The sequence below is a fragment of the Podarcis pityusensis genome, assembly GCF_964106645.2.
Source record: "Podarcis pityusensis genome assembly, chromosome: 3".
NCBI classification, from domain to species: Eukaryota; Metazoa; Chordata; class Lepidosauria; order Squamata; family Lacertidae; genus Podarcis; species Podarcis pityusensis.
Window position 1 is genome coordinate 98059661 of NC_138026.1, and position 22254 is coordinate 98081914.

The 22254-nt window shown below is 43.9% G+C and overlaps 1 protein-coding gene across 1 annotated transcript in view; it reads right to left on the reverse strand.

Moving 5' to 3' along the window:
- DTL (denticleless E3 ubiquitin protein ligase homolog) overlaps positions 1-22254 on the reverse strand; it is a 33782-nt gene that overhangs the window by 1483 nt on the left and 10045 nt on the right. Inside the window, 4 exon segments of the mRNA XM_081000512.1 lie at positions 1551-2347; positions 7350-7485; positions 8945-9034; positions 19257-19369. Coding sequence (XP_080856638.1) covers positions 1551-2347; positions 7350-7485; positions 8945-9034; positions 19257-19369 — 1136 coding nt within the window.

Genomic DNA, 22254 nt, shown 5'->3' on the forward strand with positions numbered 1-22254 from the left:
CCGCTGTCAGCAACAACCCTCATCAAAGCCTTTAAATGGGATTGAAGGGAAGGCAGAAAACACTTAAAAATGCTCAAGCCACTCTGAGCAATAGAACAGGGTGGGGTAAACATTCACATAAACGGGCTGCCCTACTTCATCTGTGCCTGGCATGTCCTAATAAAAGGTAAAGGGACCCCTGACCATTAGGTCCAGTCGTGGCTGACTCTGGGGTTGCGGCGTTCATCTCACTTTATTGGCTGAGGGAGCCGGCATACAGCTTCCAGGTCATGTGGCCAGCATGACTAAGCCGCTTCTGGCGAACCAGAGCAGCGTACGGAAATGCCGTTTACCTTCCCGCCAGAGCGGTACCTATTTATCTACTTGCACTTTGACGTGCTTTCAAACTGCTAGGTTGGCAGGAGCAGGGACCGAGCAACGGGAGCTCACCCTATTGCGGGGATTCGAACCGCTGACCTAGGCTCTGTGGTTTAACCCACAGCGCCACTCCCATTTTCCTCACTTTTGCCAGCCACATCCCTTTAAACATATCCCCATAGCACCCTCTGCATCACCCCCATAATTTCAATGCCGCACCACTTGCCTACAGAAAGAGGAGGATGTGGGGAACAATGATCAAGTCTTAGAATTTGAAGTGAGAGGGATCCAAATCCTGAAACATACTGTACAACATTTTAAATTGTGCTGCAAGCACAATTCAGTGTTGGTGCTGACCTTTAAAGCCTTTGGCCTTTTTTCAGCCGGAAGTCGCTGGAACTCAGTTCCTGCACTTACCAGATGGGCGCTATTGCCATTATAAGAGAACAAGAGAGGTGTTCATGGTGCGTCCTGCACCTATTTTTCTAGAAAAATAGCACTGCTGCCTGGTATACCTGAAGGAGCGTCTCTACTCCAATCGTTCAGTTCAGACACTGAGATCCAGCTCCGAGGACCTTCTGGCAGCTCCCTCACTGTGAGAAGTGAACCACGCAGAGGGCCTTCTCGGTAGTGGTGCCTGCCCTGTGGAACGCCCTCCCGTCAGATGTCAAGGAAATAAACAACTATTTGACTTTTTAGAAGGCATCTGAAGGCAGCGCTGTGCAGAGACGTTTTTAATGTTTGGTGTTTTCAGTATTTTCTTGGGAGCTGCCTACAGTGTTTTGGGCAACCCAATCATATGGGTAGCATGTAAACAACAGTTTAAGTGAAATCAGAGCAATGTCTTAACAATTCTGGAATTGGTGCTCTTTGGGTTCAGAATCCACACAGTACTGTTTGTGCGACAATGATGTCAGCTTTGTTCAGTGATGGCATCTTCCCTTTGGGGAATGGAAAGGGGACAGCTGGAGACCGGCATTTCCCCTTTCAGCCATCCCAGCAACTGCCAAAATTTTTTTGAAAGGGGGAAACCTCCAAAAATAGAACACACACACATAAATTAAACATTGGGAGTGGCATGTAACAAGTGGAGTATCTGAGGGACTGCAGGGTCTCCTCAGGCACCACACACTGGGAACCCCAGAAATAAACTCAAATATCAAAGATGTTGTAGCCAAGTTAAATGTACTTACAGGCCCTGGTGACACAATTCCTGTCCCAGCTTCCAGTCGCCTCGTGCTCAGGTTCCGCAACGGCTGGGAGCTGCAGCCAGACCCATTTGGACAAGTAGGCTTGCTATTCCGCAGCTTGTCCCCTAAAGCAGACAGCCAGTTTCTTTTGTCTGGAGAACCGTTCTCCTTGTCCGCCATTTTCCCACAAGGGGCCTTGAGAGGAAGCGAAAGGTTTGAGAAGCTTGCAGGGGAACAAGGATTTCCAGGTGGGGAAGGCCCTTCCAGGCTTTCAGCGGCCTGAGCTTGACCACTGAGGGTCAGGCAGCCTTCCCCTTCTAAGTCTGCTTCCAAAGTGTCCTGCTGCGGCCTGGATTTTTTAGGCACCGGGTGAAGATCAGTCACACAGTTGCAGGTTCTTAGGCACTTGGTAGGTCCTTCCTTGCTGGAGTCTAGCCTCCTCTTGGCTCGCACCTCAAGCCTCAGACGTGGCGATTCAGAAGTGGCGAGGACCTGAGAAATCTCTGCCGGGGCTTTCACATGGGAAGATACATTTGGAGTCTTGGTAACCCACTGCCGAATGGACATAACTGAAGGAGGAGCTGGTTTGGGCATTGTGTCTGTAGCGGTTTCCTTCTGCCTTGTTGGAATGTAGGCCAATGTGGCTGGAGGTTTGACCGATGACGATGTTGGTGTGCTGGAGGGAAGAGGAAGATCTCCAGTGTAAGCTGGAGCGCACGCTGCAGGCTGCGGCGAAGAAATAGGGGGGCTGCCCGTCAGAGAGGCTTTAGCAGGAGTCCCCTGGCTGCTGCTTTGAGTTCCTGAAGGTAAAACACAAAGCCCAGATGAGGACAAAGCATCCCAAGTGTGAAGAAATCAAGGGCACAATCAGGACATACTAGCATTCCACATAGTCAAAGGATCTCTCATTGCAAACTTCTGAGGATTGCAGCCTAAAATTATGGACATGCATGCAAGTAAAACAAACACTGAAGCAAGACTCATCTTCTTGAAGGTTTCAAAGACTTGTACAGCGCCCTGCCTCCCAGCTTATAGCTCTGAAGTGAGAGGGAAGAAGAGCTTGCTCTATATTGCAGTCAGTTTAATAGTCTCTGCACAGCCGCAGCTTGTGCCAATTGCGAGTTGGATGCACGTCTTATTCCAATAAAATAGTACCTGGTTAAGGCAACAGTGAATTGGAGTGCAAATAGCTATTGTGTGCACATAACACATGTTTGGTGTTCAAAAAGCCAAAGTATGTAGGAAGTCTGCCTATGTCTGCACGATCCTTGCACTTCCTTTCCCATTCCTGAGCTGAATAAAGAATAAGGTATCCATTTTTTTCCTAACAAGAGCCAACTTTTTCACTGTAAATATCCAGCACGGACATCGCTTGCAGTTTTCAAGCTGGGAGATTTAACAACTACTTCTGTATCAATAGGAAGTTGGTTTTTTTTAAAGTAGGTTTCCTAAGAGGACAATGACGTATGCGTGTGTACACGAGATACACACAGCACGAAAGAACTGGCACATACCCTCCTATTGTTCTGCAAGTTTCCTGCAAGTTAATTCTATGTTGGCAAAACAATCCCTTTCTTCCATTTCTCTGGGTTGAAAGAAGCCATTTGTGAAGGTGAAAAAAAACAGCCTCCAGGTCAAAAGCAGTATCTGGGATACCCTCTCTTGTGGGTCTGGCACAGGGGTTCTTACATACCTTTTGGATTTGTTACGGGTTTTTTTTAGACAAACTCGTGGGATTTGGGATAGAATTGGAAAAACTTCTGGTCCCCAAGATCAAGATATTAGGTCTGGTGCCAATAATTTGCTACACAGCTGTAGACCCATACAAAATTGCTTTAGCACATCAACTGGACCTTCACAAATCGTAGTGGTTATTAATAGTTTGAGGTTCTAGCTCATTTACTTGCAAAACTAAGCTGAACAGAAAGGCAAGGACTGCAAAGCCTCTCGATTCAGACAGAAACAGCAGCAACTGCAATTGTTCAAGGCAAATCCCTACAAGCTCCCTGCTCTTTTGCACAAGCCACACCTCCAACTTGCTATTCTGAACCTAGGGCAGGCTAATGTCCTCTTTTATCCTCTCCACTAATGCCCCCTTTTTCTGCAAATAACAAGTAAGGAAGAAGAACACTGTCCTGAATAATTTGCCACACTATTTCTATTTGCTCTGAATGGACTGTAGGGCAGGAAAAGTCAAGTCATAATTTAGTGGCCTGGACTGAATGCATATCCTTCCTGTTACCTCCACAGAGTAGGGATCTGTCTTGCTATCACCCTGTTAAGTGCCAAGCACACTGACAACAGTACAATAAATAGCGTAAACCTGCCTGGTAATTCTGTTCACAGTAGGATTTCTGGATTTGAGATTACAGTTTAGCAACTATGATTGTATCTGCCACTGCAGTCCCATGGATGGGCAGGATACAACCCAAGGAGGTGCTTAGGGCTGTGGACAAAGCCCAGGAGTACTGATTTTACTCAGGAAACTTTTGGGGTGGGGATGGAGGTTGTATAAACCTTAGCTCTGAACCACTAGTTCAGCACTACATAACTAGAATTCCTCTTAATCCAAATATTTGTATGCCCTACCCAGAGGATTTAGATAAAGATGGTTTTATTATTATTTATACAAGCCAGGTTGAACCAGGAAACTCTATTTGTTTACATTCCTTGTGCTGCATTGTCCTAGAACAGTAATAGACACATGCACACCCCTTCCCAAACATAGCTTGGCCAGGTAAATGAGCTTGAAAGATAACTGTAAACACACAGCTGCTGCTGCTGCCACGATTGCATCTCACGGCTGCCCAGAATTTGATGGCTTCCAGATGTTGGACTCCAATTCCCATCAATAACGGCCAGCATAGCCAATGATCAGGATGTGAGTTCAGCAACATCTGGAGGGCCACAGGTTCCCCACCACTGCTATGAAGAATAGCACTGCCATGAAGAATAGCTCTTTAACTTTTAACCATTTCATTAGTCTTGTAAGCTGGTGGTTCTCAATTAGCTAAGTACCGCAGACCCCTTGTTTTTTCAAAAGCCAAGCCATGGACCCCCTACTTTTGAAAAAGTCGATTATCTCTGTGGTAGTTTTTGTTATGTGAATTGTGCTACTGTACCCTCCAACATGTTCCAGCACAAAACCGGGCTGTACCCCTGCATGAGTCATGTGACCCACACAAGAGCATAGTACCCCCAAATGGGATGTCCCGGACAGCTGGTGGTTATGTGCCACAGACCCCCTGGGAGGATTACACAGATCCCCAATTGGGAACCACTGCTGTAAGACATTTGCTCCCCAGCAGGGCATCTTTCCCACAATTGTCAATGCATGCATGCATGCATATTTATTTATTTAACTTTACTTTTTCATTGAACAAAAACCAAACACTACTTTTCCTTCAGAGCGGGTACCTCTTTCAGGAATTTTTTTATTTATGAGTTGCTAAGAGGACTCTAGCCAGCTCCTTCTGTTTCCTGTCTGTAGATATCATCAATCTTTTTAGCAACTGGGAAAACTACTCCAAAAGCTTTTATTTTTATGTGGTGGGATAGAGGGGAAGAGCTCTCTCTGCCCTCTGGGTAAGAATACAACACAAAAGCAGCCCAGCTGGATTAGACAAAGTGTCCACCTAGCCTGGCATTGTTTCTCTCAGAGATAGAGGTCCAAAGAAGACTTCACAGGGCATGAGCATGAGGGTTCCACCCCCCACATCCCTATGTTCCCAGCATCTGACATTCCGAGGTATACTGCTTCCAGACATCAGGCTCCATTAAGGCTTATGGTTAATAGCTATGACCAAAGCTGCTCTATGTATTACTCCAGCCCATTTTAAAGTCCTCTAATCTAGTGGCCATTATGTTTTGTGGCAGTGAATTACACATGGTAATCATGCATTTCTAGTCTCCTGAGCCTAGAGCCCATCAATTTCATCAGCTGACCTTGGAGTTCTCATTTTATGGAGGCAGAAACTTTTCTCCTTATTGACTCATTCCATTCCTCATTATGCACATGCAGCTTCCAGGTTGCCTCCGCCCCTCCAAACACTACCCTTTCCTCAAAGAAAAGGTGCCTCATCCCTTTGGCAATATGGGCTGCCCCTTTTTCAGTGATATCCACAGAGTGAGCATGCATGTGATAGGTACACTTCACTCTACAGTATGCTGTTGAATTTCTGGTATTTTTGTTTACTGACGTCTATTATACAATTCTTATGGAATTAGGGTGTGTGGCTATCTTAGCCACAAGATGGCTGCTGAGTCTCTCCTCAGGATGAAAAACTCTCTAACTACACATTGGGAACAGAGAAAGAATGATCCGAACACCATGAAGAGATCAGCAGCGCAGGATGCTGCAACAAGATCTGAACTGAAGGAAGGAGAATGTCTTGGCACATCTCAAGAGACCTGAACTTTTACTTTTGTTTCAGTTTACTGACTTTACTTTCTTTGCTTAAAATAGACTGTGTGTGAATGGACTGTGTGCTTGTACCTGTAATTGTATGGTTGCAAATGAGACTATGGAGAACATATTATGAGAGAGGCTTTATGCCTCAAGCAGAAAGACAGCCTGTTTTCCTATTACTGTGAAATCCCAGGGCAGGGAGCACGATCCAGAGTATTGTTGTTTTAAACTGTACCATAGGATCAGTCTATCGCCAATAATAAATGTTGTGCTAGCAAGTGGTCTATGCCACTGTCTTGTGCCTTAGTGCATAAGTGTGAATTGTGTGATTCAATCACAATCCACTGAAACAGTTTTACCACGTTGGTGGTTCTTTTTCTTCTTTGTTATTGAGTTGTGGGAAGAAAGGGATAGGAGGAAGAGTGTTTCCATGGGTATGCTTCAGCAATTGTGAAGTGACAGATTACTGAATTTTCCACATGATCACAAAACAATAAAACTGTATTTTTTGGAAGAAGATTAAATAATCTAGAACCAATTGTTTGTGGGATAACATGCTTAAGTCTATAATTAAAACATGAAGGGGTTAAAACCATAAGAGTAAGCTGTCGTGTAAGGTTTAGCTTGCCTTGGGAGGGCCTAGTCAGGCATGGCCAAACTTGGCTCTCCAGCTATTTTGGGACTTCAATTCCCATCATCCCTGACCACTGGCCCTGTTAGCTAGGTGGGAAGGAAGGCTGCCTGATTATGACTGGTGAGCTTCAGTAATTGTCTCAAGTGGGCCCTGGGAGCACAAAGTCTGAAAACCTCTGGACTATGCAATACAACCAATCGTAACTTTTCTTTATTTGCATAATTCACAGAGAATCCTTAAAAGATAAGAAAAATTATCCTTGATTTCAGGGCCAACATAATCAGCTTCAGGTGACCATTAACTTGCAGAGCTGTTTGAATGCTTCCACTTCTTACAAATGTGTGGCAAGACTGGGTTTTACCATGCCTTTAAATGCTGTTTTAAGCTGGTAATCACCGAGCCACAATTTTGCCACATGTCTGCAATGCTTTTTGACATTCAGCCTGTTACCTTGCATACACACGTTCATATTCTGTGGCAGCTGTATCCTCTCAGCTGCACATCAAACTGATAACCTGAATTAGTCTTATGTACTTTTAATTACTAGTCTTCCATGAGCTATGCAGGGGGTGGGAAAAAATCATCTTCCGGCTACACAGGTATTTCACACACTGACAAGACATCAGTTTCATATAGCTGTTGCGAAAACTGTTCTCGAACCTAATTTCTGCCATGCCTCTGCTTTATTAAAGAAATTGCCCCCAAGCTACAAATCTACTGCACAGGAGAGAACGTTTGTCAGCGTCTCGGAAGTTCTTACCTGTTCCACTTTGTTCTCCCACTTTCTTCTGGCAGGCCCAACCCACCAAGCTGCTTTTGTCTAGACAGTTCTCTTCTTCGGTTCCTCGCTTTAAGCGCCAAATCTTGACGGTGTTGTCGTCTGAACATGTGGAAATCTGCAAAAGAGCACAGGGAGCCGGCTGAGAAATGCCGCACTTTGCAAACAAGTGAAGATGTTGACTCTCTAACAAACAGTGGAAGAGTGGCGAGTTTTGGGAATGGTAAATGTGTCAGAGAAGGGACTTGCAGCTATCCTGCTACATTGAGAACCCCAGGCTCTCTCTTTATTAGCTGAATTTTAAAGGATGTAATGCTATGTCATTTCAGATTAGAGCCTGGTAGAATTATGAGTCAGTAATATTTTTTTTTAACCACCTGTCTTATTAAGTTTAAATCAATAGATTTCTATACCACCTCTTAAATAAATTTCAGAGCTGTTTATGGAATTAAAATATAATAAAACATAGCAAGAGAAAAAAGGTATAAAATGGGCCTTTAGGCTATAACATCTGGTTCCAATAATTGCCAAATATGTCTCTGTGCTACCAAGATGAGATGCTGGCTGTAGTTTTTGCATTTTCTGCTGCTGCTTTTTATAGATTATGTTTTATGTTGTTGTTTCATGCTGTAAATCCATTTTAAAAAATGTTTTATTGTTTTAACAGTGATGTTGTTAGCTGTCTTTGACAATCTATTGGAATGGTGAGATATTCAGTTTTAAAACATGTAACTTTGTAAATGATGAAATATTAAAAACCTTATTGGGGAAAGAATTCCACAAAGAGGTACTAGCTCTTCAGTTGACAGGATTTTTTAATCCACTCTTGAGCTTACAAATCAAGCACACACATAAAACGAACAAGGGAGATAGCCCCTGTCTTTAGGCTTACAATTTTGACAAGACACATCACAAGAGGAAAAGGGATTGGGAGATATGAAGAACTAAGCAAACACATGTTCCATGTACAAGAACATGTGAATAAAAAAAAAAGGGTTTGCCTGGTGCAAAGATAACCATGCCAGACGAGGCCTTAAAATTAAATAAAATTATTTTTATTAAAGATTTTCTTGGTTTACAAAAGTATGTGCATTGTTTCTTTTTTCAGAGGGGGAGGGAGGGGGAGGAATTGTTGGGTCAAGCTAGACATATTGACTCATATGCTATTGGTGGGTTCTTGTTGTTGTCTTGTTGGGCTTTGTATGTGATAAAGGGGAGTCATACTAGGGAGAAGGTGTCCTTTTCTATTTGTCCCCATGTCAGTTTCAGTCTATTGATTAGCTTTTCTAGTAAGGCATACAGTTTGATACCAGTGGCCCATGTATACTCCTGACAGGTCTCTCCAGTGGTCCTTTTGAGCTCCACAAATGGTGCTCTACAACCAAAAAAGGTCCTTTCCTCTGCCTTATCTCACAGTGGGAGAGTCAGTTGTATAGCCAAGGGCTTAAGGCTATCTGGGCAGGAGAAGCTACTTTTGCTTTGAAGCAAATGAAAAGAAATTATATTTAGGCTTTTGTTAGTGGAGTTTCTTCCAAAAGGCAGGCATAAGGGGAGATTTTGAAAATGTGGAAGCAAACCTTAGTGAAGTCAGATGGACACCAGGCAACAGAGGTGACCTCCTGCAAGTGGCCAATGAGCATCATGGGAGGAAGCTGGGGCTCAGATACCTATAGAAAGGAAGAATTGCAGAGAAAGTCAGAAAAGCGAAGACACCGGAACATCAAAACATCTAGGTATCAGAAGGACAAACATCAATCTGGGGTATTTTCCAGCCTGGTGCTCTCTGAATGTTTTGTACTACAACTCCCATCAGCCCCAAAACATGTGGAGGATGCCAGGTTAGCAAAATCTGCTCTGTAATCCACAATTACCAAACAGTGCTGCCTTTCAAATAGAGCAAGTTTAAAAGGAAATTGAGAAACCAGTGGCATGCTGAGGAAATGTGTGCGTGCGCACACACAAAATGTTAAAAGCCATCCAAATTCTGCATCTAAAAAAGCTGTACAAATCATGCACATTTGCAAGGACTCTCTTATTTTGCTCAGTTTGCGCCAGTTGTCTAACTTGTAGCAAGGGGCAAAGAACGATGCAAGACACAACCTTCGCTTCCCAACCACTGGAAATGTAACTCAGCTGCCACATCAATTCCTGGCTTCAGAGATATCAGCAGCTGTCGGCTGCACACTTTCAAGCATATCTTATGATAGAATCATAGAATTGTATAGTTGGAAGGGGTCATGAGGGTCATCTAGTCCAACCTCGCCCCCCCACAATGCAGGAATCTTTTACGCAATGTGGGATTCGAACCCACAACCCTGGAATTAAGAGTCTCATGCTCTACTGACTGAGATATCTTGTCAGCCATAAATCCCAAGAGCTTCTTTTAAAAATTACACACTGTATTTTTCGCTCTATAAGACGCACCAGACCACAAGACTGGTTTTTGGAGGAGGAAAACAAGAAAAAAAATATTCTGAATCTCAGAAGCCAGAACAGCAAGAGGGATCGCTACACAGTGAAAGCAGCAATCCCTCTTGCTGTTCTGGCTTCTGGGATAGCTGTGCAGCCTGCATTCGCTCCATAAGACGCACACACATTTCCCCTTACTTTTTAGGAGGGAAAAAGTGAGTCTTATAGAGCAAAAAATACGGTATATTCCCCATCCCAAAACCTGCTCGGTGTTTTAAGTAACATGATTTAAAAACAAACAAATAAGGTTGTCAGAAGTCGAAATTCTGCATTCAGAACCACCATTCCTGCTTTTTCCTTCCCCATCTTCCCCTAGGACTGATATAGGGATACCTGCGGCTTTCCGGATGTTGTTGGACTATGACTTCCTTATCCCCGACCTTCGGCCATTCTGGCAGAGGGGCTGGAGGGAGTTGGAGTCCGACAACATCTGGAGTGCCATAACTTCCACATCCTTGCTCTAGAATCACAGCACACACAAACCTGGCCACATACAAAACAGGCATCATAAGCCCAGCTCATCAGTGGTGCTTACAAAATCTTCATTTCTTAACACCTTAGAGTTATATTTTGCAGACAGCCTTGGTACGAATGACGTCTTTCAAAAAAAGACAAGCATTTTTAACCCAGGAAAAGTAATAGGGGAAAAATTTAAGTGTGCAGTTACGGAAAGCTAGAAATCCATACGTATGTTGGGCACATCCTGTATTACATCAGCCAGGGCTGGGGAAACTGCAGTCCTCCAAATATTGCTGGACTCCCAACTCTTATCAGCTCCAACCAACATAAGAAATGCTCAGGGATGATGGGGGAGTTGGAGGCCAGCAATATTTGAAGGATCACAGCTTCTCTGACGCTGGCATAAAGCCAAAACCCTGTACCCTGTCAAGAACCTGCAAAATTAACAGCTATGTATGAGTCACTTCAAGTGCAATCTTTTCCATTCTCAAATAATGCAGAATATTTTGGAAATGTCTGGGGTGGCAACAAAGATTATGAGACAGGTGGCGTGGGGAGCAGGGGAGAGTAGAAAGAAGTACTGATTTTTTTTTCAGTCACCCTTGCACAGCCTGCTGTAACTCCAAAAAGCTCAGAGCAGCTTACCTCTGGTTCCCTGGCAGGCTCATACCCAGAGAGCTTATGGGGACAGATCTGCTTAGCTTCAGCAGCGTAGCATGTGCCTTCAGACTATCCTCTGGCCCATGTAGGGCACAGCACAAAAATCTCCACCACCTCCCAAACACACACACCTTCAGCATTCCTGCTTTTCCGTTTGAGACTCCTTGGTTGATTTACCAGGACACTTTCAAACGCTTCTGCAAATTCACAAGGCAAAGTAATTTGCTCTGATGAATTAGGCTGAAGTCCTTCAGAAGCCCGATTCTGTGTTAGATTCCCTGTTGCAGTGTGCAGACAGAACGTCCACATAGGAAGCGATCTGTAAATCAGAATTCTTTTCTTGAAAGGTCAAGGCAACACCCTTCTGCTTCTCATACAGAAACAACCGGTTCTGTTTGACTGTGATGCATTCAGAAATCTCAGTAGGCCTTGTTGCTAGATTTGCTTGCTGTGAGTCAAAGGCGACTATGGGGTGTGGCCTTGATCCACTTTCAGGGGGGCTGAGTGCCACAGCCTACCTGGGGCCTCTTTACTTGCCTGGTCCACCTCTTAGCTATGCCATGGCCCTTTGACAGGACTAATGTCATGACCAGCAGCTCCTTGTATGCTGTGTGGAGGAGCGCTAGGGGTGTGTGTATGTGTGTGTGTGTGTGTGTGAGAGAGAGAGAGAGAGAGGGGAGGGGAAGGCTCCCTTCTCAGAGGGGAAAGGGCCAGAGGAGATGTTGGCGACTTCCGGGTTGGCGCCTCTGGCAATGGCGGATTTCCTCCAATCGGGAGGAATCCGCTCCGTGGAAAAAAGGGTCTGAACTGCCACGGCGAGGCAGAGACCCATCAAAAACCACAGGCGGGAGAAGCCTGTGGACGTGGGATTCGGCTGGCACCTTTTGCGCCTCCCCTACTCGCAGGGAAACCCGGTTTTGGGGATCCGGAGCGACGTGGGGTGAATGGCGCGGTGCTTTGAATCGACTGCTTCTTTCACGGAGTGAAGCCGCATTGCTGTTGCCAGAGAGTGCTGACTTTTTCCTGTGGACAATTGGATCTTAAATAACTGTCCGTGAGTAGAACGGAAAATTGGATTAAGAAATTTCTTTTAATTTGGCACTGAAGTGGGAAGGTCTAAACAGGAAGTCCGCCTTCCGCTTTTTGTAGATAGATTAAAGCAAAGACACGGCAAGCTAGAGTTTAGAAAATCGCCTGTAAAGGATCAATTTTCATCATCTAAAATTACTGAACCCCCCTTGGAAGCAGGAGAAGAGGGGGGATTTTTTCTGGACTGTTTAAACCTGCAGAAGAGAGTGTAAAGAAAAGCAATTTTCCACCGTCTTGAACCTGGGAGCGGGGTGTCAGGACAGACGTCCTCGGGAAGTTCATTGACTATAGACAAACGTTTTTGACAGATAGTTAAAAGAAGAGAAACATAGTGATTCCATTGTTCCCCCTCGCATCTAAAAGGAACAAAATATTGACAAAATATCTGAAAAAGGAAACTTTGTTGTTAGATCTGCTTTAAAAAAAAAAAAAAGAGATGGATACAAATAGAAGCTTTTTCCCCTAGAGGGAGCTTGTGAAACTGTTATTAAATCTGAACTGGGGAGCTTTGCAGCTGCAATAGATTAAGATCGTGGGACCAGACTCTGACCTTGCACAAGAATGTACTCGGTGGCTCTGGTGCTTGCTTTCTGCAAGACAAGTGCTTTATTGGAACAGTTGCATGAGAAGACGGATTTGATGACTGTTGCGATCGGAAATTTTGGACAGGTAGTGGGTATCTATATAGAACCCACTCAGGAATTAATCCAGGAGTGTGCTCTGACAGATCAGATGAGGGAGGAGGTTGTTGCTGGACCTCGTGAGGCAGAGATGGAGGGAACTGTGGCCCAGCAGGAACATGAGTTGTTGGATCTGACGAATGAACCTGGAAAAAGCCAGATTTGGAGAGATAGAGTCTTGCTTGGCTTGGAGATGGGGGGCTGGATAGACCCCCCTATGCAGGGATGTTTTGACTTTTCAAGTCTGGCTTTGGGCCGGGAGGAGTTTGGGGTTGTGGGGGTCCTCAACTTTGGAGGGACCTTGAAACATGCTTTTAAATACCACATGGAGTTCAGTGTTGACTATGGAAAAGGGGCTGATCTGTCAAGAAGGGACAAAAATATTGTCAAGCTGGAGTCTCCACGAGTGAAAGGAGCAGAAGACAAAGTAAAGTACAGATATAAATATGAAGAAGATCTGCGGAAGGGACATGGAAGAGACTTAAGGGCCTTGGACATAAGGTTACCAGGTTAATGAACTAGATGGATGGGATAGAAAGGACTGACAAAACCCGAGACCAGGAGGAAGAGACGTTGGATGAAGATTGGAAGAAAGTTTTTAAAAAATTTATTTAGGAAAGCTTTGTAAAATTAATGAGTATTAGAAAAATGTTGGAACGAAATTATTTGGCTTTAGCAGAAATGTTAAAAAGAATTATGTAAGAATATGTTATGGTTATGAGAAATTGGTATAAATAAGATTTAAGTTTTAAGTTTTAGGGTTTTTTATGGTAAGATAAGGTTAAAATAGATTAAGGTAATTTAATGACAGAATATTATGAAAAATGGAAAGGATTTGCTGTGATAATTAACAACTAGAATACAAAAAAGGGAGGTGTGAGGAGGTCGATGAAGTAAGGTAATGACAGTTAGGGATTTGGGAATACTGGATCTGTTTTTAAATTTTTTTGGTTTATTTTTGCTTTTTGATTTTGATGTGTTATGTGTTTTGTTCTTGCTTTTTGACTTTGACTTTTACCGATTTGTATTGTTTAATTGCAATTTGTTTTTTCCTTGTTTTTTCCTTCTTTTTTTCTTGGTTTTTTTTTTGTAATTTTAAAATTCTCAATAAATATCATTTTATAAAAAAAGGGGGCCAGAGGAGATGTTGAAGAGTATCAGAAAGCAAGATAAAAGGTTAGTGTGTTATTTATTATTATATAAATAAAAAAACTGGGGATATAAAGGAAAGATGGATTAGATAAATCAGTAGAAGCTGTCAGTAATTTCCAGCTGGTTATGACGAACTCTGCCTCCATCCACTGTCATTTTGTGACTGGCATGGACCACTGATCACTGTTTTGCGACTGGTGGGACTCAGTAATTTCCAGCTGCCTCAACTGGTCCCTGGGGAGTGGACAGTTTGAGGACCCCTGTTCTACGGTTTCTTTCTGGAGAGACACCAAGAGGGACAGAGGCGACATGGCATGGGATCTCCACTTTCTGGACCTTGCATGCCCACCCCATCCTGAAAGTGCCTTAGGCGTAATAAATCTTTCAGCACAGTCCTCTATGCATAACTCCTCCTGGCTATCTGTACTGACCGAGGCAGAAAACCTCCTAGCAATGCCGCAGGTGAGGGAGCAATTGGGAGAAAATGCCACGCCACCTACTCTGACTCATTAGGCCGCTAATGAATAAGGAGTAACCTAAGCTAACCTCAAGCTGCAGCAGATTCTCAGATGCTCGATTCTATTTTTCAGCCGCTCTCCTTCCCAAAGCTGTGAGTCACCGTCAGCAATGTGATATTTGACGAGGATTTGCACTGATGACTAAGCGAACTTTATTAAATTCTTCACCATGTGGGTAAATGAAGCTTTGCAAGGATGTATGAAAAGCAAAAAAAGGATGCTCTACTTTTCCTGATCTAGTTTCTCTTTATTGTTCTGACAGCTTGAAAAGCTATCCATAAAGTTCTTAAGTAGAATACTGAGGATTGGGTTTAAGTCCGGTTGGTGCATTTTAAAGGGGTTTTTGCCCCCTCTGAGTTTAGGTCAGCTTCTTGCCTATATATATTTAGAAAATGCCCTGTTCAAAACCCATCCTCTTTGCCAAAGGAGGCAACAACATGGAAACCAGAGCCCTTTTAAGGAGAACAGCTAAAGCTAAAGCTCTTGGTAGAGAGAGTATCTGTGTTTACATTTAGCCATTTCCCCCTTCCACGGTGTGTAGCAATGTCTCACAATCCCTTATTAATGAGAGCAGGCCGAAAAAGACATACTTCTTGCTGGGTCTGGATTCAACATTCATAAGGAATAATAATAAAAAAGCCCTAAGCAGCTGGTCCCAGTCCTAGGGATTGCATTGAGGGTTAACTGACACCTTTGAGCACATCCTTCCTTGCAAATGCTCATCTTTAGAGCAATAATCAATGCACGATGGAGCAATAAATGGATAAGCCCAGCTTTGGCTTAGCTCTACTATAGTTAGAAAACACTACCCACCCCCTGCCATAAAGCTTGTGAAATTGCAACTACCCAGACTTTCTGTGGCCCATAAGTTCAAAACCTGTTTTATGATTTTGAATTCCCTGAATAGCCATTTTATTTGTTTTTAATATGCTTTTATACTCCTGTTTCATGCTGCACTTCTGTTTTGATGAAAATGGTTATTTTATGTTGCGCAGCGCCAAGAGATTTACAAAACTTTAAGCAGCTTATAAATGCTCTTAAACCAAATAAACAGACAATCCCAAATGTCAGCCTACAATTCAGGCCTGGCATGCTGGCAAGACGCTCCTGTCCAGAACAGCCAATCTCTGCATGGAAACAAATCTGCAATAATGGCAGAGCCAATTCATGTGCAGAAAAGGCAGAGTGGTGGCAGATCCCATAGCAAATACCCAGGCCCTGCATTAGACCTGGATAGGGAACATGCAGCCCTCCAGATCTGGACTGCAATTGCTGCCATCTCTGGCCACTAGCTGATGGGAGTTGGAATTCAACTTCTGGAGGGCCAAAAGTCCTTGTCCCTCGTCTAAGACATGACCAATGCTTTCACCTCCAATGGCTGCCTTCTCCCCTACCAGCTCCTGATAAGCACTCAGGCTGTTTAGAATTAATCACATTTGAAGCTGCGCTGCATGTGGGGTGCCTATAGTGGCCCATAAGGACAACAGATATTCTGCAGCCTCCTCTTGCCCTGGCAAGAGAAAGCCATAGTTTTCAGCCACAACAAGTTGTGTACACAACAAAAGAAACTACCAGGATACTTTTTGTGGAGTACTGCCTCGAGGTATCTCAAATGCTGAGGTAACAATAAATCTTGCTCTTTATTACTAATGCATCTCCTTTCCTTACAGCATATTGATTACACTGCTTCCAGAGAAGGTTATGGCGCTGAGGGAACTTTACCTCAGGCCACTAGGTTGGAGGTGGAAGCAATGATTTAACTCCAGTGTGCTCAACGAAGTGACAGACGTCTTAATAAATTTCCCTCTTATTGGACAATCAGGTTGCGGGACAAGGAGTTGGAGGGTTGGGCCAGGCAGCCATGTAATACAAGGAGGACATCAGGAACGTCTCTTGAGAAGTTAAGCCCATGGGTTCAGCATGCAGTGCAGACAAAAAGTGAGGCAAGTTCACCCAGGGAGTGATGGTTATTATCTCCATGCAGTCTTACACCTGATAGGCCACAATGAAGAACGACTTGTTAGTGTCGCGACTGGCTGCTTTGCTTGTGTGAACCAGCCTCAACTCCAAGACTTAGCTCAGAGAAATGGCCAATGGCTCAGTGGTAGAATGCATGTTTTGCGTGCGCAAGATCCTAGGTCTAATTCCTAGTATGTTCAGGTAGGCTTGGGGGAAATCCCTACCCTAAAGAGCCACTGCTAGCCTGTGTTGACAGTACCAAGCAACATGGACCACCGTAAGAATTGGTGAGAGGTGGCCCCCTATGCTCCTTTGAAGGTGAAAGAGGTTATTGTTTTGCGCAGAGACAACAGCTAATGAATAATGGTTTTTCAGTATCTAACAAGCAAGGCAATGTATAGTACATAACTTAAGATTAACAGAACACAAAACTGTATCTGCAAGATAATAATCTAAATAAACATATACTTGAGGTAAAGTAAGGAGGAGGAACATAAGGGAAGGACAATTAAAGGACACCAGTTAAAATCTCAGTGGAACAGAGAAGGCTGGTAGATAACGGAGTATTTCAACTTTCAAAAAGGCTTTGACAGAAGTCTCTCAACCAAAGGTTCCTAAGGAAACTGTGCAATCACGGGGTAAAAGGATAAATCCTCTTATGGGCCAGAAACTAGATAAAAAACAGGAAGCGGAGAACAGAAATAAATTGACAACTCTCACAACGGAGGGATGCAAGAATGGAGGGAGATTCCCCCAAGGATCTCTGTTGGAACTGCTGCTTTTTAACTTGCCAAGAGAGAGACAGACAGAAAAAGTATGAGACAAGAGATCTATTGTTTGGTCCAGCTAAGGATCTGGAATCAGGAGGCATATAAAGAGGGATTAAAGAAGACAGACAGGAGCAACAGAGCACACACATTTTTTTAAACAACAACAATAATGGAACTTTACAGTGAACTGAAGAGAAAGGGAGCCAGAGCAGAGAGAGAAGACAAGGAGAAATGTGGTCACATTTATGAAAAGCTGCAGAGAGGGTCTCTTCCAACTTAGAAGCTGACAACTTAAGGGCTGGACAGATTTGATCTCTGCATATGGCACAGCGACTTGGAATGCAGTGGGGAAAGGGAGGCACTGGAAGGCAGAGGATCATTCTTTGGGGCAAGGGGTTTTTTTTGGTTGATGGGGGATATATAGCCTTCTGTTCTTTCCAGTGCTATGATTTTGGCTTCTCTGCTCAAAATAAGAAAAGGAATCATGTAGATGTCAGTATGGTGTGATTCAATTTCATGCTTTGTTCCCCTCTCAGGATCTGACGTGTTCCTGGTGTGGAACAGTGTGGTGGGAAGGAACTTGTATCCAATTTTTGGTAGCCCAGAGATGAATGAATCCGAGCGCTAACATTCCAGAATTTAGGACAGAAGTTTTAAGAATCACACATGAGGAAAGACTGCCCATTACACAGTTTAAAAGTGCAACCACAGATTTGTACCTGCTGTGTACAAAGTCAACCCAAGTTGACAGGGGAAGAAGTGGCCACTCTAGATTCTTATTCTGGACAGGGATAGCCTAATTTATGTTGTCTATGCTGTGGTAATCTCTAGGTTAGATTACTGCAATGTGTTCTACACAGGGCTGTCTCTGAAGACTGTTCTGAAACTTCAGCTAGTGCAGAATTTGGTGGCCAGGTTGCTCACCAGGGCAAGGTTTGAGCATATAACACTGATCCAGTGGCACTGGCTACCAATTAGCTTCTGGGCCCAAGTGCTGGTGTTCACCTGTAAAGCCTTAAACAGCTGAAGACCGCAATACCTCAAGGACCACCTCTTTCCATATGAATCTACCTGGACCCTGAGATCATCATCCAAGGCCCTTCTTTGTGTGCCTACTCCATGAGAGGTGCAGAAGGTAGCAACAAAAGAATAGGTCCTTTCTGCAGTGGCTTCCCACTTGTGGAATGCTCTACCCAGGGAGGTTTACCTGGCGCCTTCATTATACACCTTTAGGCGTCTGGCAAAAATGTTCCTCTTTAACCAGAACTTTGGCTGATTGACACCCAATGCCATTTTAAATGTGTTGTGAGAGCGGGGGTGGGTGGGTTATTGGCTTGTTCTTGTTCTTATTTTTATTATGTATTTTTTGTTTTTTTTTACTTTGCAATTTTACGTTGTGAACTGCCCTGAGATCTATGGACAAAGGGAAGTATTGAATATTTAATAAATAAAATTTAGCAGAAGGCATCTCAGTTACTGAGTTTGTTTTACACTGGATGGGGTGGACAAAAAAAAAAGCCTATATAAGTAAGTGCCCTTGGGTGGAGAAATAATAATACAAAAGCCGTTTGCATTCCTCCTCACATCATCTCAGTGTGCCAGCTAAGCTTCTCAGCTGCTTGGGAATTTTGCTGAAAGCTCTGGCTCAGCCACCCTAATAATGCGGAGGCCTTAACTCCTGAATACTAAGCATCTAAGGAAGGTGAAAAGTAGAGCAGGAGGAGAGGAAGAAGAGAGACAAACCTGACGAAAGAGCTTGTGAAGTGGGTAAAGTGCTGGGTGGGTGGGGGGGGAAGAATCAAAACAAACCATTAGACTCTGTTAAATATGAAGCAAGAACTTTCAGCTTGTCATAGCTGGCTGAGTAAACAGGACTGAAAGGGATTTTTTAAAGGCCTATTAAAACCAGATTAAGATCAGCAACTTGAAATAAGCAGGAGCCAGGAGCCATGAAAGAAAGTAGAAGCAGGAAGTTAGCTGTTTTCTATCAGCACTTGCATTTGGGCTTGACAGTTGTATACTCTTGGCATAGTAATGCTAGGAGCAGCCCCCGCACCAATGATTCTGTCCCTGCCTCCTCTCTGTGTTCACTGGGTGTGGAAGAGACCAACCGCAGGGGTTGGGGCTGCTTACCTTCCAGATGTAGGCATTCTGGTCACTTGAGCCGCTAATCAAGAACTGGTCATCTGGGCTGATGCTGGATTTGACATAGAAACTGGAATTTTGATGCCCACTGAAAATGGACCCTGAGATTCAACAAAGAAAACCAAACTTTCAGGATTAGTCAGTAGTTATAAACGCACAGACCAATAGTGAGTCCATTTCCTGCCAGTTCACATACACCGAGGATCAGGGCCCCTTCCGTACTACACATTTAAAGCAGTATCATGCCACTTTTAAACAGCCATGGCTTCCACAGAAGAATCCTAGGTACTACCGTTCGTTACGGTTGTCAAGAGTTGTTAGGAGACCCCTATTCCCTGCCCAGAGCTACAGATGGAAGAGTGGTTTAACAATCGGTCCTGCTTCCCAGGGAACTCTGGGGAATTGTAGCCCTGGATCTGAAGCTCTAGCCATCCCTGACTATTGGCAGTGCTGGCTGGGGCTGATGGGAGTTCAACATCTGGAGGGCACCAGATTGGGGAGGCTGCTAGATCTTCTTGTCCGCTGAGGAAGCATCCCTTTGCAATAAAATATGAGAGGTCAAATAATACTCCCAGCAGTCTTTCGTCAACCCTTCATAATACTTCGCACCATTTAGTAAAATTTGAGCAGCCGACTTCAGAAGCGAAAGTATTAGAAGCTGGGCTTGTTTGGAAACAGCTGCGCTCAGTTAAGCAACAAGTGAAATGGTTGGGAAACTTGCTTCACTTGACACAAAGCCTACATGGAAGAAGAGCAAAGTGGAAGTTCAGCCCAAAGCTTTTCAGAAGTCATCTCCAAAAGGCTTTCGTTTCAGGCTGGGAGGGCCTTGGCTGACGGAGGGCAGGGGTGGACACACAATTAAGGGAAAGCTCACACAGTCAACAGAAGCACACTCTGCCCCAAGGAAACACTGCCAGTGCCTTATTAACATTTCAGGGCAAGGGCAAGCAACCACCACAATGCAGTTCCTAACTTTTACCCACAATGAATGCTGGTGGTAACTAAATGTTTATGTATATATGCTGGATTCTGCCTGTAAGTTCAGGCATCTCATATTATGGTCTACACACTGATCAAACAGGAATTATGCTGTAAAGTGAACGTGTGTCTGCATGGCAAAAGGTGGGCAAGTTTCAGACTTGTCAGATCCACTTTGCCTTTTACTAGCAGCTCCCCCCCCCCAACTTCTACCTTCTACCAAGTAGAAGAGGTGCAACAACAAAAAAAGTCACAAGAATTTTAAAAAGAGTGCCTCTGAGCACATTCTGAGTTTAGGGACTTATTTCCAAAACTGAAACTTTCACACAAAAGTCCCCATTTTTAGGAGGCTTATTTAGGTGGAAAAGGTTGTTTCGTTATTGCTACTACTGCTGAGCAACTAGGAGTCAGAAACCTGGGCCTGTCTGCAGCTCATGACCCAGAGATTGACCATTAGATCCTGATCTGCCGTCTGCTCAACCCTGCTGTACAGCCCAGGAGGCTCTTACTGTAGTCTGGCATTCCAAAGCTGACAAGGATTTCACCAGCAGTTTATGATAAAACAGAATTATTTTGGCAAATGATTTATACCCTGCTTTTCAAAAGGTTCCTGGTTTGGCTTACGAAAAGATCGCAATAAAACAAATCTGACCCGCTCTTCCCTTCGCCCCAGTCAGTTACCCTATGTACTCCTTGCAGTGCAGTTTTGCTCTGCTTCTCGGTCTTCAAAGCCCCCAGTTATGGCCGCTTCCTTAAACCTCTTAGCATTCAGCACTTCTTGGATAGAGAATGAAGCTCCAGCATCTGTCAGGGAAGCTGCTCCTCTCTCACTTCCTGCCTCTGGTATCCTATTTCTCAAGGAGGATATGCACCGGCTCGGTGACACGGGTCAGTGGGCTATTTTTAAGGGCTCCGTAACAGCTCACCTGATCGATTACGCCTTGGAACTACTGCCCCAAATAGCTGTGACTCTTGGCACGTCAAAAACTGGAAGTGGCTGTCACTAATGGGGAGAGTTACGTGCAGATGCCAAGAGCTCTGGGTTGACTGTGAAGGGGGAAAGGGCGCATTCCTAGCCTTAGCATAGAACGTTACCGAGGCCTCCCTCAGTCCTGAAAGAGAAGCTCATTGCGGCACCCATCATATAGATGGCAATACCATAATCTGCAGCAATAACTGACTTCAGAACAGTAAAGGTGGTAGGAGTTTCTTTGGCATGTGGATTTGACATATTGGGCTATTTGCTTCCTAACATTAAGGGAATACATACACTTGCTACCTTTGCAGTCTCCTTCCTTTAAGTACACCCAGCTGCCAGCAGCCTCTATGTTTTTCTTATACTGCTATCTCCCACCCCAGTTCCCTGCCAAGAAATAAATAAAAATCCAGGTGCCACTAGAACAATGTTATTACTACAGCCAGAAATGTATATGTTTGCACAACTGCTTAATTAAAAAAATCAAGTATTTGACTATAAATGCAGGGCTCGGGATAAGGTGTTTAAAATTGCCTTTGGCGAAGTCACCCAACACACCCAAACAAGTTCATTGGACCTAGCCAATTTTTATTAAAATTGTACAAAATTAAATTACAGGATATAGTATGAGCTCAAATGCTTGGAATGTAGACAGACGTCCATGAAAAGTTTGTCTCAGACCACATTTCCTCCAAAAGGGGATGGGTGGAGAAGAAAGTTTAAGTAATTATGCTCTATAAACTCTATAGCGAAGAGACTTTAATTCGAGGAAGTACAAAAGGGAAAGTGAGCAGCACCTGCTCTTTTCCAGGCTTTCAGTATTTGCTGCTCTCTGGTGGCCTAAGAACAGATTTTGAAGAGAAGCCACTGGCTAAAGTGGCAGAGTGGAAAAAAAACAAACAAAAAAACAAGAACAACTTCTCTCCATTATAATAGGATATGGAACTGAACATGGTAACAATTCACAACTATATGTCATGGGTATTTATTTAATCACTTATAACTCATTACAAGCAGATCCTCTATGGATGT